Source organism: Theobroma cacao, chromosome 1, assembly GCF_000208745.1.
Source record: "Theobroma cacao cultivar B97-61/B2 chromosome 1, Criollo_cocoa_genome_V2, whole genome shotgun sequence".
NCBI lineage: Eukaryota > Viridiplantae > Streptophyta > Magnoliopsida > Malvales > Malvaceae > Theobroma > Theobroma cacao.
This window is the reverse complement of record NC_030850.1, coordinates 36,351,914-36,368,083: the sequence shown is the minus strand read 5'-3', so window position 1 is coordinate 36,368,083 and position 16,170 is coordinate 36,351,914. Positions and strand designations below refer to the sequence as shown.

Here is a 16,170-nt window from a genome sequence, read left to right as displayed (position 1 = left end):
GAGTATAGCAGACGAATACCGAAAAGAGAAATCGATAAAATTAGAAAGAGTGGGATGGTGAGAAAGAGAAATCGAAAATATAAATGAAAAAAAATTGTGATTAATGATTTAATTTATTTAAAATAGTTTTAAAAGTATTTTTATCAAATTATGATTAAATATAATTAAAATAATTNAAAAAAATTATTCTTTATAATTTTTTTTATTGAATTTTGCTAATCATTGTCTCGGAGTTTAGGTGGTGATTGACTGATAAAATAAAGACAACGTGTTACTCATCTGATAATGATGTCTTACCCAACCTTAAACTAATTAACTGGGTGCATTAAAAACACTATATTATGGTATGATGTTGCTGTCAAGTCATGTCAAGACTTCCTGTCATGCGCCACATTTTCTCTTCAACTGAAATTTGACTGGGTTCTTAGCTGTGACTTTGTAGAACCAGTTAATCTTCTGTTGAAACCTGCAATTTGCTGCCAGGAGCATTCAATTCAACCATATTTTTGTTCTTTGAAATGTTTATGTACGAGAGTTTAAAGCTTATCAGTGCACATTAGAAGTTATATTTTTTCCGTCTCTAAATGTTTATGTATAATTGGATATTTCTCATAGTTCTGATAATGATGAATAATTAAAAATAAAACCCTTTTTTAATCATAAATCAAGGTAATTTATTTAGACATAAATCTAAATCTCTGGGTACAGAAAGGAGAAAAAAATCACACAGAATATTGAACAAAGCAAAAGCAATAAAGCAATAACAATATAGCACTGCCTCTCCCCTAGCTCATAACTGCAAGGACGGCTCCCAACACGAGCGAAAAGCCTAGAATCAAACCGGCATTATTCATGATGCTAGGTGCTCCGCTACGGGTAGGCGGTGGCGGGGGTGATGATGATGAGCCACTAGGTGAACCAGACGGAGGAGATGAGTTGGAGGGCGTGTTGCCACTGGCTGCTACGACGTCGATGGCTAGCTTCATGCCTCCCGCACAATGTCCCACGGTGGGGCATATGAAATACATCGAGCCTGCGGTGGACAGAGTGATGACGGTGTTACCGTCGCTGTAGGATTTCAGAGAATTTCCGCTGTTGCAGTTCCCATAGTCGCTTTTGGATACTTCGTCCACCTTGTGGCTGCTATCGTATTTAAACACTACAGAGAAATAAAAACAAAAAAAAGAGTCAAATTTGAATTATAATGTGTGATTTTAGTTCTTTTCACATATCATTTTGTGGTGTTTTTTAATTAAAAAATTTAATTTTTTTTATAAATTCAAAATTTTAGCAGCCTGATCTCACACAGAAACACAAATTATCCATACACATAATATTAATGAAAAAAAAATCATAAAATGTTCTAAAATATTTGGACTTTATCTTACAAAAGATGGAATAATAATACCAAATAGATCGAAATCAATTATTTCATATTTTTAAGAAATGATTATTCCATGATACGAAAACGAAATCATATTTTTAGTTATTCCAATTAAATTACTGAATGTGGCAAGTAACTACTTACGAAGAGTGTCGCCTACGTTGAATGTTTTCCCTTGAACCCAAGTCGTGTAATCACCAGTGCTGGTCCAGCCGGTGCTATCGCCTACGGTGTATTGCACGGCGTAAGCTGCCGGAGTGGCCAGCAGAAGGAGGAGGAAAGCAGCCGCTAAAGCCATATGTTTCAAAAGCCTTTGCTTGGAGAAGGAAAAAAGAAGAGGACGGCACAAGGGGTTTGTTAGCACGTTGTATTGTTACATAGAGAAAGGCAATGTTAACATTTATAGAAGCAAAAGTCAAGCACTTTATCTGTTTTATTCTTACTTGAGACACTAATAATTGTTTGCTTAGTATTCTTCTATCTTGTCCTTCACCAAATCAATTTGAAAATATATATATATATATATATGGGGCTGCCTCTTGTCTTCTGACTTCAATCAAAAAGCTTATGGTAGGTTTGGCTCCCACCTTCTCTCTAGTTTTTTATTTCTTTAGTTTTAAAATATATATTTCTAATTTTGATATATTTTGTATTGAAATTTAATTTTTTTTTATAATATAGACGTTGAATTCTTTTTTAATATGAGACAATAAAAAAATATGAAAAATTAATCGCAATATAATAAAATTAAAATATTCAATGTCTAAACTTTTTTTATTTTGATACATTCCAAAAGAGAAATAAATAAAAAAAATTGAATGAATTAAGTATAAATTAAGGAAGTGAAAGTTATTGAAAATTTACTCAATTGAAATTGACGAGTTTTTTCTTTAAATTTCGATCATTGTGATAAATCTTAAACTTATTGTATTCTCCTTAACATTTCAGCCAAGACATTACATTTCAAAATCTTTGGCTTATGTGACATAGAAGTAAACCCAACTCACCTCCATTCAACACTTTTAGAGAATCAAGTTGTCTGAACTGAGACAGGGTTGAATTGATCCTGTTCTCTTCAATGCATTTCCCATCATACCTAACCCGATAGGCCAATACATCACCAACCTAATCAAGCCAAATCAATTCAGATAGGAACTACCCGGAAAAAGGAACTTTGGAGCAGAGATGTATAAGCCAAAGCTGAAAGAGAATAATTTGAAACTTCAAAGGAACAATGACTTCATTATTGAACATATAAATTTATTCATGATCGCCTCCTAATGTGTCTCTAGAGAGACGGAGATTAGATATCTGAACCCACCATCTCCCCCACTTCAAAATTTTTAATGAAGTTTTTAGGAGTATTAGTTATGTACAGCATATGATCGTCACTTACTTTGACAATGAATGGTTAAGGAGTTGGTGGGGTTTGGTAAAACAGTGCTTTTGTTTATTCACAAGAATCTGCTCTGGCTTTTACTGTCTACTATTAACAATTTGGATGAATGGCAAACAAAGTTTAGGTGAAAATTTTTTTTGATTGAAACCGAATTAATCAAAAGATAATTAGATTAATTCGATTATTTAATTAATTCAAAAATAAATTTGATTTAATCGATTAACTCGACCGGATTATTCGGTTTGCACACTTCTTGAAGTAACAATGACTTCTTCACCTCAGGCAACTTAAAGAGAAGCTACACCAATTCGACCATGGCATGGAAGATATAAGGTCAATGTTGTGGCCAACCTTTTGTAGAAACCAACGTAGATAAATGCACAGTCAAAAGTTTCCATCCCTTTTCTAAGCCAAATTCTTCAACCCCTTTGCGTAAAGAATCAGAATTTCGAGCTGTACACATAATCCAGTTGGTGATGACTATCTTGGTCACCATGAACAGTAAGGGAAGGCTGAATATGAAATGTTTAAATTTAGAGTAAAGATCTTAAGCTTTAAATATTTTGTCCTCCTCCAAGCTTATTTCAATAGTTAATTATTTAATTCTATGGGCAAAGAGTTGGTTCATCCACGGCCTGACCCAAAGCAAATCAAACTATAAGCCTGCAGAGAATGAAATTGCAATTGCACCATAAGGAAATTTTAGGCCTCGACCCAGTAAAGCTGGTTCGGTCTGCACTCTCCAGCTCTCCCTTGAAAGATCCTCGTCAAGTGTTATACCCCTCACAGTCTTTTTCTGTCGAACAGGTGTCAGTTACATTGGAGGTTTTGACTGGCTGCAGGGGCGAATCAGATGCAAAGAACCCTGGACGGAATAACTTCACCAACTTTTTTTGGGGGAACTTGGGCTAGATGCAGAACTAGTGTCCAACAAAGCCAGTTTCGAGGCCAAGACCTGTGGGCGGTTTTAATCCTGTCGGGTTTGACATTGTCCAAAACCACTTCTGGACAACAGACGTCACCACGTAACTGTAAACTGATCATGAACATTTGCAAACCTCTTTTCATGTAGTAGGTCAATGTTTCTAGTGAAAAACATTTGAAGAAGACCACACCATCGTTCTCTTTTCTAAGATATGACAAGAATTCCCTCTGTGCCATAATGTGAACCCGAGATTCCAAGCCTAGCCAACCAGACGAGAGAGACTCTGTTTTGCTCTATGAGCAAAAATTGACCTTCGAAGACCCTCGACTTTCTCCTCTTTGTTCTTTAGGCCAATTGTCCACTAGAGTAAGTTGCATCGAAACCGAGGGTCAGAAGAGTAATTCTATCATCTCTGCAACCAAACAAGAGTGGACGCAGCATACAAGTTCAATGTTAACCGCATCAGCAATATCATGCTAGCATAAGTTAAAAAGAAACACATATTCTAATCAAGGTTTGTTTTGTGCTGACTATTTTCCACATGAACCTCCGTGGGGGCCTCATGTCTGACGTTGAAAATATGGAAATATACTAAAACGTTCACGCTTCATATGGTGTGTGGGAGAGTAACCTCAACTGTATAGCAACGTTGTTCCTGGTACCCATTCAGGATCAGCATCAAGGCGTTATGGGCCCATGTTCACCTTGACTTTTTGACACCAACAATCTTAAAGTTCTCTCGTGGCTTTTCTCTTGCTATCATCTGCACTTCTGTATTTATGAACAAAAAGGCAACTTAATACTTAAGATCACCGTTCCATATATTTTTCATATGAATCGTATATCCGATTAATCATCATCTCGCAAGTTGTTGGGGCCGTTGCTTGAGTACGAGTGTTTTACACGTTAGACATTGGAAAGTAGCTGTCAGTGCTGGCAGTCAACATGCAGGGTGGTTTTTTTTTGGCAGGAGCATCATGCTCCTTGCTTACGTGTAAGTGACACGTGTCGAATGTTGATGTGCTATAGTCCACGTTTCTAACTCAGTAACGCGAGGAGATCCACACGAAGCGGGCTCATACAATGAAGTCACATTTCGCGCGTAATTATGCCTTAGCCTTCTTCCAAAATTTGCTCTCATGCCTCTTACCATTTTTACATTTTTCAATTACAACCTTTTACAATGATATCTCATTATAAATATAATTTCTTACACTAAACCTATTTAAAAAAAATTAATTACTCTATAGAATTAATTTTAATCTTCCAAAGGTAAGAATTAGTTAGTAAGTAGTACTCTTACAGTTTCTTTTTCTTTATCCTTCTTTGAGTTTTACTAAAATGAAAATAAAAACTTTAATTTTGCTACATTTTATATTAAAATATATTTTTATTTTTTTAATATGAAAAATAAATAGATGACATAGAAAGTAAGAATATTCGGTGTTTAAAAAAAATATTTTGAGATATTTAAAAAATAAAAAATAAAAAAAAAACCCGAGTAATTGAATAGAAAAAAGAGGACCTAAATTAAATTACATCTAAAAGCATGTCCAATATACTTAGCACCTTCCAAATTAATAATTTCTTTCATTAACTTTCACTCAAATCTAACCATTTAAAAAGTTAAAAAGAAATAAAAACAGGGAAAAATATTTGTAAATCCTTTGTCCCTACAAAAATTAAAAATAAATACTTGCATGTATATTATATTACTAAGTAATTATTAGTAGAAATCTCATTGCAAGTATTGTTTTTGCAATTATGTTTTAGAAAAGTTGAACTAAAGCATTTCAACTTTGAATTTTTTAATATTATGGAAAAAACCCATAACTCTAAAAAAAAATTAAATTGATATTACAAAGCTTAAACTCGATTTTTTTTCTAAATATAAATTGATATTAATTGATATTTGCATATGAAGAAATGGTGTCAAGAATCCAAAATTATAGAAATTTAGAAAGCTATTTATTGAAATCAAACAATGCAGACAAATCACAATTTCCAAATAGTAACACCAAGTTTGCATGAGCAGAAAGCAATGGCGGAAAGATTTGTGTTACGTATCAAGATTTTGTCTCCCAAACAGAGCAGCAACTGGTTTTGAATCCTGTAAAAAGATTCAATAGCAAACCTTGTAAACAAAGCAGCCCAGACTTGTTCATCGGAAAGGAAAGAAAAGCTAGAATTTGTTTGAACCGGAATGAAAGTTTTGCACTGATAAACTCCGGCAAATCAAAGAACAAGCTGAAAAAAAAATCAAAACAATGATCACAGAATTCATTTGGGAAATCACTGCAACGCTCGGGGGCTGGCATCATGCATATTGGTAATGGCGATGGTCATTGATTGGTTAGAAGTGATTGCAAGAACTTACCAGGTGAATTATTAGTTGATCCATGCAAAGAGACCAGTGCAAGTCAGAAACAAGGTGGCATCACAAAAACAATGCAAAAAAACATTTCAAAAATGGAAGATAAAAATGACCCAAATCTTCCCTTCGATTCAAGATACTGATGATGACGAAACGACATGAAAATGTAATCCATATACATGTAGATTCTTCAAAGCAGTCACTCTGTAACGTTCATGGCGTACCCTGAGGCTTGAGGCTTCAATTCTCCTAAAAGTGCCTAGCCTGCTGCTGCATGGACTTGCGTATTTATATTGCACACGTTTTATTTACTTAGATTTTTCATTCTGGCGGAAGGAATTGTTTGCTAAGCGATGCAAATCAACTTTTTCTTTTTAGTACGTCAGGAGTAAAAACAAAACAGAGGAGGAGCTTCTTAGTTGTTAAGGTAGTGTTCTGTATGATGTGAAGCCTTCAATGTACAACCGAACATTGAAAACTCAAATTCGGACAGCTTTGATTACAGCAAACGAAGATGTTGGGTTCGATATTCAATGGTTGTCATGGTCTGTCCATTTGCATTTGTGATCAAACCCAGAAGGGGAAAAAAATAGGGATCGAATGGCTCACCAGACAGGAGCAGAGGGCAATATTTGAGCAAGCTTTTTCAACTTCCTATTAATGAATGTCACATGGTAGATAATGAGTCTGCCCTCCAGTTTTATGTCCCACTTGTTGTTTTAGATTCTCTGGCAAGTTGGAAACCTTGGTGACGTAGATCGAAACAGAGGAAAATCTGTAGTTCAGTTTTGGAGGGTTCCTCCATTGATGACCTCACTTTTCATGTTGCAAATTTAATTACGTACAAACAATACCATACTAGCTAAAAGATAGAGACAGATGAATAGGGTGATGAGCAACAAGTCAATAACTGGTTTGAAATTTGAATGCAGTATGTGCAATCAATTGCCGACCTTGTCGGAAAAAGGCAAGCAGACCGGACTTGTTCAGAGGAAGGTAAAGGAAAACTGCTTATCACAAGAGAATGACCTAATCTCGCATGGAAATCTGTGAGGGTATGTACTAACACCAACTCTGTTATTAAAAATTTAAATAATTTTTTTATTAAGTTTAATCAAATTTTTATATTTTTATTTTAAATCAAATAAATTTTATTATTAATAAAAATATCACTTGTCATTTTATATAATATAAAATTGACGTAATATGTGATATATCATAATAAATAATAAAAGACATAATCATGTGATATTTTTATTTTCTATATCAGTGTCACGTTAGCATTATGTTAAGATCATATGATTATAAAATGATAAGTAATATTTTAATTAATAACAATTAATTAATTATTAGTTATAAAAATTTATCTAATTTAAAATAAGAATCAAAATATTTAATTAAATGCAAAAGAAGAATAAAAATTTATATGAAATTTTTTGAATAATTGAGAGGTTTTCAAATATTATGTCATAATTAAGACTTTTTTAATCAAGGAAAACAATAACTTTCAAATTGAGTGCAAATATTTATAGTTGGTATCAAAATACTCAATAAGTGGAAGCAAAGTGTTAGTAAGAATAAAATAAAAGATATTAAATTTATTTATTAACAAAATAATAATATTTAATTTATTGATAATGCACAAAATTTATAGCTAAAACAATCAAAATTTCCAAATAGTCAGATCCCCAATTTTAAATAGCAAAGAGGGTTTCGGGTTCTTTATAGGACTGAGCCGTAAGCCCAAAAACTTTTTGGGCCTTAATCAAAGTGGACCAGATCCATTATCCCAATTTTTAAGATGCTTTGAGCCGAAACTTCGGGGGCCCATTTAGTGGACCCGAGAAAGTCTTTCTCTTTTGGGTTAAATCCCGAGAAGTCATTTAAAGGAAATGAATTGGTGCATATCTCTGTGATTCAGGCTCTCTTGCGTGTCATTTCAGCCTCTGGTTTTTCTCTATTTCTCCTCGTGGTCTCCTTCATCTTTTCTCCGCTGACTTTTTTCGGCGAAATCGGTGCGAGATCTCGGTGATATATCGCCGGAAATTTCATTTAGGCTCCGGCGACCTTATCCTTCGATCCCCTTTTTATCTTCTGGTTACCATGAATCCTGAATAGTAACTCTCTCTGCCTCTGTCTACATTCGTATTTAATATGTTTTAATTTGTATGTGTTGTTGTTTAGATTAAGCCTTTCTTTTTTTTAAAAAATTTATTTTTCCTTTCTTTTCCTAATTTGGTGACGTTATTTCTTTTTCGTCGGTTTGATAGCGTTGGAATTACATGAATTTCATGTGTAACGATAATCGTGCTTGTTAAAGTTAACCCTAGACTCATGAGATTTTGTTCAGATCTGTTGATGGAATTGATATGTGTTTTTTCTTCTGTTTTTGTTTCCATTTTTGTCATATTTGCAACTGGGGATTTGTTTATTGTTTAGAAATTTTTCTTAAAATAAAGGGGAATTTGGTGAGAGCTTTGATTTGTTCTTTATTATTATCTATGTCAGTTAAAATCATTATCGAAAAGTATGTAAATCAACTGATTGCAATCTTTTGCAGTGACTATCTGTTCAAGCTTCTGCTTATTGGAGATTCTGGTGTTGGAAAATCTTGTCTTCTTTTGAGATTTGCTGTAAGTTTCTAGAATTCTTTTGAAATTGGAATTTAAAAGTAAACGTATTTATTTTTTAGAATCTATGATGTGAATGTTTTTATTCATGTTTGATTATTAGTGCGTATTTTGCCATCATTGATTAAAAAGTTTTTATCGTGTATACTGTGTATGAATGAGTAAAATTCGTACTTTGCCTGGTGAAATGCTTTTATTGTTTGGACAAGAGGACAGTTTTGGCATCTGAATCTTTTCACTGTTTTTAGTTGTATATTTGGATGGTTTTGCAGGGCTAATTCTTGAACCTGATTATTATGTGAACTTTTTTTCTTTAATGCAGGATGATTCATACATAGAAAGTTACATAAGCACCATTGGGGTTGATTTTGTGAGTAGACAGTCCTTAGCGCCAACTTGACTTTTAAATGCCAATATTTATAGCAATTATTCTAATTTTGTCTCTTTATTTTTGGTAGAAAATACGCACCGTGGAGCAAGATGGGAAGACCATTAAACTTCAAATTGTATGTTTTTCCTTTCTGTACAGATTTTTTTTTATTTAATCTATTTCCTTGACTATTTTCTATTGTAGGTCCTTTGAGGTAGTATGCCTTTATTGGGAGAATGGGCTGACTGCTCATGTTCTTCTTCAGCTGCTAGTGTTTCCTTCTGTATATTGTGATTTTATTAATATAGTCATACTAAGTTGCTCATAAACCTTGAAACTTGCATTCTTATTATTTAGCTTCTTAATGGTTTCTTGATGATTAACTAGTTAGTTTGCTCTTGGTGTAATGTACAGTGGGACACTGCTGGACAAGAAAGGTTTAGGACAATCACTAGCAGCTACTATCGTGGGGCTCATGGCATAATTGTGGGTGATCTTTTCCTTTTACTTCTTTTTTTTGTGGTTTCAATCCTTATTTATACTTTCCATAATTTTTTATTTCTTTTACTGGTGGCTCCTCTATTAGATCGTTTATGATGTGACAGACCAAGAAAGCTTCAATAATGTCAAGCAGTGGCTGAATGAAATTGATCGCTATGCTAGTGATAATGTTAACAAACTGCTGGTTGGAAACAAGTGTGATCTTACTGCAAATAAAGTTGTGTCATCTGAGACTGCTAAGGTATTGCTAGTTTGACATGTAAAGCATAGATTAATTTCTTTTGGGGAAACCCTTTATAGCAGGTTTTTGCTGTGAAGAGCTGTATGATCATCAAATTTACTGTCGGTGTTATATTTCATTCCTTGCCCTATCCCTTTCTACATATAGCTGTTTTTCTTCTTTCAGGCATTTGCAGATGAAGTTGGCATACCTTTTATGGAAACCAGTGCAAAAGATGCCACAAATGTGGAACAGGCTTTCATGGCCATGGCTGCTTCCATCAAGGATAGGTACCCATATTCATTTTCGTAAATAGTTTTAGTAGTATCAATTACGAAGATAAGTCATTGCAGTTCTAGAAATCTGTACAGTTGAATGGTATCTCCTGGCTGTTTGGGTTTATATGTCAATCTGAACCAACAACTTCTAAATCAACAATCTTGTTGTGATGTAATTTACCTCATGAATGCTCAAATTCTGGTTTCCATTGATTGTCAATTACTTTTGCATGTTGTGCTCACTTCTTAAATTTCCACTGAATGCAGAATGGCAAGCCAACCAGCCATGAACAATGCGAAGCCACCAACGGTACAGATCCGAGGACAGCCTGTTGCACAAAAGAGTGGCTGCTGTTCTTCCTAGAAGTCTGGCGTATTAGGAAGTTCTATTTCTTCTGCAGTATGCTGCCTCTCATGGCATGTAAGATTACGTGTTTCTTAACTCTTTAAGTTGAAAACTTATTCCTTCTGGACCAACCTCATTAGAGGATCTCATTCATTTCTACACTTGCTAATGTGAAGGGTTATACAATGTATGATTATTGATTAAATAATAGTGTTCTTCCTGCTGTCATGGATTCTTTAACTGTGTATGCCGCTGCATGTCTTTTAAGTGCATTCTGAATTAGAACTCTTCATCTTAACCAACCACCTTCAGCTTCCTCCTGTTAACCATTGGAACTCAGATTGACCCCAAAACTCATTAGAGGCCCAGTGTCATCCCGTATAATATCTAAGCCATTTTTAGCTTCATCCATCCCTGATGGCCAATGGTAGTAGTATATCTAGCCCTCATCCCAAACTTGGTGCCAGTGGATTCTGCAAGCAACCATATCTGAGTTCTGATACTTGCTAGTAGTATTTGGATAATGCATCAATGAAACCCCCCCCCCTCCCCGCCCCCCCCCCCCCCCCCCCGACCACACGCACACACACACACACACACACACAGAATTCGTGTCGTCGTAGATTCATGATTGTCTTTGAGTAATTAAAGTAGAATAATTGGTACCCGATGTGNCCGACACCACGCACACACACACACACACACACACCAGAATTCGTGTCGTCGTAGATTCATGATTGTCTTTGAGTAATTAAAGTAGAATAATTGGTACCCGATGTGCTGTGAAGATGTATGCTAATGTGAAGCCAGCCTAGTTACTGATTTCTGCTACCTTTCAGCCTTTTGTTTTATTCATAAGATTTTTCTATATCCGCTGGAGACCAAACACCGTAGAGGTCGGGTTCTGCATTTTTGGTCTTGACACTGCCACCTCATTCAATTAGAAAAGCCTCTGCTTTTCCGGAATCCACCATTAAATGGAGTACAAAATTATCAGAGTAATCAAAGTTACCGAACGTTTGTTCAAGGTTGAAGCCATTGTCTGTCAGAGATCCAATTTATTCCTTTCAAACATAAAAAAAAGCACGAGTTATTCCTTTCACACGAATGGTGTCTGTCGGTGGACTAGATGCCAAAGGCTCATCAATTCCAACCGTACCATGCAAAACATGGACAAGACACCCTCTTCAATTTTCTGAGCATTGCCCCAATTTTATTTTTCAGTAAACGAGGAAGAAACAGAAGTAAACCTTTTTCTTTTACATAATAATTAAAGAAAAAAAAAAGATTCCCATAATATATCAATCTCATTGAAGGCAATTTTCTTGGGTTTTCCCCAGATATGGTTCATATTAGTTAACAAAGGCATTCTTAATAAGTCTGATCAAGAAAGCCTATTGCTTGATGAATAAAAGACAACCATGGCAGATGAAAAGATTTTCAAATGGAAGGGCACATGAGAATCAGCTTGAAGGATTGGGAGTTTCATTGGAATTGCTATTCATCTTGATTAAAGGGAACAATAGGAGCAAACACAACTAGAGAGTGAGATAAGAAAGTAGCAAAATAGTTCCATCTATTCCAAAACAAAACTGAGCGACAATAGTTTTCTAGTCATAAGTAAAATGGTTTTGACATGGCACCAATTTGTTGGGACAGTAAGATCACAGCTGCATAACAATAGGCGGCACTACAAGAAAACTGAAATATACATTTTAAAACATAAAATTCAGGAGATCCTTTGGCAACAGGAAACCCAGATTATTTGAGTCCATTTCCTGCCCAAAATTTAAAGAACCCAAAAATCCAAAAAAAAAAAGGACCAGCGAGATTGTAAGTGGGGTGGTTCTAGAGAAATCTCACTTGCCCCCCAAAGTTGGAAACTGCCCAGGGTCTTCAATGGATGGTGCTGACACATTACCGGCTGCACTGCCTCCACCAAACCCTCTTGAACCGCGTCCGCGACCACGTCCACGCCCACTTGGGTTGTAGTACCTCTCCCCTTCAGCAGGCTTCAGAAATTCATTAATGCTGACAGACTACCACCACCACAAGTATGAATAAGGATCAGTACATGCCCGAAAAGACACTAAAAAGTGAAAGGAGCAATGTGCAAGCTTCTTCGTGGCAAACACATTTAAATTGAAATTTATGCCTCAAGGCCATGGAAGAGAACCGATTGCAGATAAAATTTAATGCCAGGGAAGAGAAAGGGATTACAGATAAAATCTAAAACACAGCACAATTGATGTCCAAAATGGCTATTGGTCCATTGTAACTTCCATAGAGGCTCAGGGAAACTGCAAAACAGGTAAGTTATAACACAAATAAAATAAATGGATGTAACAATACCTTTTTTGCTCTCTCTTCCTTGTCGAAAGCCTCTTTTCTCTTATCCTTCTCGGAACCCTGAATAAGGCAATTATGGGGAACAAATGATTAATAAATATGTGCCAACTAATAAGATAAATCATTAATGATAGACTTCCCAAAGTGTTAAATGGGTCTTACCAATTTGATGAAGACCTCATCATTACTCTTCTTATTTGAAAGCTGCTGCATAGTCGCAAACTCCTTGGCATCAACTTTTCTTTCCTCAGTCTTGAGAGCCTGAAGAGCCTTCCTCTTCTCTTCCAGCACCTTCTCATACTCCTCAAGAGTCATCTCCTATAAAAAATAACAATATCAGAGGTTGCACATGGCAATAGCCATAGTTAATAGTCTAAATTTTCAATCAGCAGAGGTTGCAGACATTAATAACCATCTTAAATGATAAATTGTTGGGTAAATCTACCTTATCCTCAGGTTCTTTTTCTTCAGGTTCATTGGTAGGGCTCTCCTTGGAAGCATCTCCTGCATCCTCTTCTCCTGCTGGCTTTTCATCACCTAAATTCTTCTCACTTTCATTAACAACTTCTTCAGTCACCCTGAACAAGGCAAAAACAATATTTGATTATATTTGATAACTACAATGAGGAAAGAAGAACAAAACTACATGATGATTTTATAATATTATTGAAAAGTTGGGATTGTAACCACTAAATATAACTCACTGAGCAAGTTCATCAGTCTGAGTTCCCCAATTCCCACGACCGGAGCCTTCACGTTTGAGCTCATTTCTGCAGACAGGAACAGCTAACAAAAAGCATCAGTTTCAAGACTTAATTACAATACCGCAATGCAGAGTACACCGAGCTAAGTCAAACAAAACTTTTTACCCGCGTCCAGTCCCACTATGGCGTTCATACATCCTGCGAGGTCGCTCCCCTTGTCCAACTTCCCCATTACTGAAACCACCGCGGCGACCACCACGGTAAGGACGAGGGCCACCATAGCTACGCCTTTCAGAGGGCTTTCCACTCTCTCCCTCTTCAGGAGCACCTTGACCAGCAGATACAGCACTGTTGCTGAATGAGGTCTCATCACTGGCAGAATCGCGTCTGTATCCACCACTACCACCACGCCCACGTCCAAATCCACGCCCACCACGGCCTCCGCCACGAGGACCTTCATTCGTTGCCTCCCTCACTTAAAATAAAAATATAAAAAATGCTCAGCCATCAGTGATTAGCCCAAAAAAAGCTTAATAGCAGCAGTTCGAGCACAGTTCGAGAAACATAACACATAAAATCCTCAAAAACAGAACTTTTCCACTTGACATGATTCATACTGACTATTATATATAAATGCTTGTCAAATAACCTAGATAGTAACATCAAAGATGTAATAGAAACTACCAGCAGATACCTACTTTATATAATAAAAGCTACAGCAAAAAACCAATACACTTTCCAAATATTTTGCTCTGTTCACTCAGAATTAATTGAATAAATATAAGATACTCCATATAGTTACATTCCAACAAGATCTCCACGCACAAACTCAAAAAAAGAATACAACTCACATACCAAATAGTCTGACACGTGAACGACATATGCACATGCGTGAATGTTTAACATCTGTTCGGCGTCTTATGTTACTTATGCGAACTAACAAATAAAGAAAAAATCAAACTCCAACACTCTCTGTACCAGAAACGAAACCGAAACATAGTAACATAAACCCACTCTAAACCCCACACCATTAAAAAAGATATCTTTAACTTAAAACAACCCATTAAACTAAAGACTCAACAGAAAAAGATTGATTTTTTTTTTTACAAAAACAGAATAATTTCTGCGAAATAAAGCAAACAATACAAAAACCTTAAAATGACAACTAATTTTTATTTTGAGTAAAGCAGCTTACCAGCCTGAGCAGGAGGGAGAGGCTTGGAGGGAAGCTTAGCCGGTTTAGCCTGGATTGCAGGCTGCTGCTGCTGCTTACCCTGAGACTGAGCCGGCCCCTTTTTAGGGGCGGCTGCGGAAGCAGTGTTGGTGGCGGCTGCGACAGCCTTTTGCTGAGCAGCGATCAGCAATGATAGTTCCCCAGTATCATCATCTCCCAACAAATCAAAAGGGTTCATGGTCGCCATTTCTTCTAAAATAAAATATCACCCAAATTAACCCTCCTCTCCCAAACCCTTGTTTTCTCCCTTGTTGTTTCTAAACTCACCCAAAAAGAGGCGACCCACAGAAGAACCCTACTCTTACAAAACCTCCATCGAGATTTTCTTTATTCAAGTAATTAAATGAATCCTGGAATAAGTAGATCTGTAAGAAAGTGAACTATGCAAAAGAAGAAAAAAAGGAAAGTTAAAAGAGATGGAAGGAGTGTAAATAGAGAGAAAAAAACCCTAGCCGCAAAGACAAGAGCAGCGAGCAGAGAGCAGAGAGAGAGAGAGAGAGAGAGTGAAACCTAATCTGAATCGTGACTCATTGCTTCTTTCTTGTACGAAGCTGGTGTGGGGGTATTGGGTCTCTAAATTATTATTAAAAAATTTGGGGGATTTTCTTTTTTATTTTATTTTGGGTGTATGGGTAGTGGGAGAGTGAGAGAGAGAGAGAGAGAGAGAGATTTAGGTTTCCATTTTTGGGGCTAAGTTTTTGCGAGAATTACGGATATGCCATGTTGGGAAAGGAAAGGGCTTTTGGCTTTATACTGGGAGGACGTCTGCCTCCGATGTGATTATGACATGCTCTGCTTGGAGGATCGATTTATGTGCCACGTTGCAAATTATATGCCGTTGATGGGTGATGTTACAAAACAATTTTGGTTTCATCCGTTGTGAAAGAGATAGTAGTACTTTTAAGCCGCCTCCACCCCACCCCACCCCACTCCACTCTCATATCAAACAACGACAGGAGCAAAATCTAAGGGCTTAGGTTTTCTTTTTGGTTTTTTGGGTGGGGATATGGGTTAAAGGGCTACACTGTAGAAATAATAGAAATCGAATCCGAAAAATACAATAAAAAGATGTGTTGAAATTAAGATTAAACAAGAAATATTAGCCATAGACCATATATGAAGCCAAGTTGAGGCGTTATATATCTAATCATTCCTGATTTTAATGAAATGTAATTCTTGAAAAAGTGATTGCCGACTGATTATGAATACAAATTACATTTCAAAAAAGAAAATTTACAATCAAGAAGAGAAGGTGATTTTCCAAGGGGACCACACTTGTGGGACGTGGGGGCTTCACTCCCACTCGGATCCCTCTTGTTGGATTCTTTTGGGAGTTCAAAACAAGATAGTAATCAAACTTGGTGAAGAATGAAAGATTCACTTGTGTATTTGGCTTTGCATCATTTTAATCAGATTGGTACGTTTTTAAAAAAACATAGTACTAGTAGTTAGCAAA

At 36.1% G+C, this 16,170-nt stretch overlaps 3 protein-coding genes across 5 annotated transcripts; 1 reads left to right on the top strand and 2 right to left on the bottom strand.

Moving 5' to 3' along the window:
* LOC18614487 (uclacyanin-3) lies at window positions 635-1,805 on the bottom strand. Its single transcript, XM_007052272.2, has 2 exons — window positions 1,529-1,805; window positions 635-1,159 (listed from the first exon to the last, which is right to left on the bottom strand). The coding sequence occupies exons 1-2, from the start codon at window positions 1,680-1,682 to the stop codon at window positions 786-788; spliced, it is 528 nt and encodes a 175-aa protein (XP_007052334.2). The 5' UTR covers window positions 1,683-1,805; the 3' UTR covers window positions 635-785.
* LOC18614484 (GTP-binding protein YPTM2) lies at window positions 7,961-10,667 on the top strand. Its single transcript, XM_018123299.1, has 8 exons — window positions 7,961-8,199; window positions 8,643-8,715; window positions 9,035-9,082; window positions 9,171-9,218; window positions 9,497-9,568; window positions 9,669-9,824; window positions 9,990-10,093; window positions 10,349-10,667. The coding sequence occupies exons 1-8, from the start codon at window positions 8,186-8,188 to the stop codon at window positions 10,443-10,445; spliced, it is 612 nt and encodes a 203-aa protein (XP_017978788.1). The 5' UTR covers window positions 7,961-8,185; the 3' UTR covers window positions 10,446-10,667.
* On the bottom strand, window positions 11,979-15,303 carry LOC18614483 (plasminogen activator inhibitor 1 RNA-binding protein). Of its 3 annotated transcripts, none has more exons than XM_018123296.1 (8): window positions 15,225-15,303; window positions 14,676-15,064; window positions 13,646-13,955; window positions 13,481-13,546; window positions 13,222-13,354; window positions 12,939-13,094; window positions 12,780-12,836; window positions 11,979-12,466 (listed from the first exon to the last, which is right to left on the bottom strand). In XM_018123296.1, exons 2-8 carry the CDS (start codon window positions 14,899-14,901, stop codon window positions 12,287-12,289), a joined length of 1,128 nt encoding a protein of 375 aa, XP_017978785.1. In that variant the 5' UTR covers window positions 14,902-15,064; window positions 15,225-15,303; the 3' UTR covers window positions 11,979-12,286. The 3 variants fall into 3 exon arrangements, with proteins under 3 accessions (XP_017978785.1, XP_017978783.1, XP_007052329.1); XM_018123294.1 differs by having other exon boundaries at window positions 14,676-15,094; window positions 15,225-15,287; XM_007052267.2 differs by having other exon boundaries at window positions 14,676-15,285.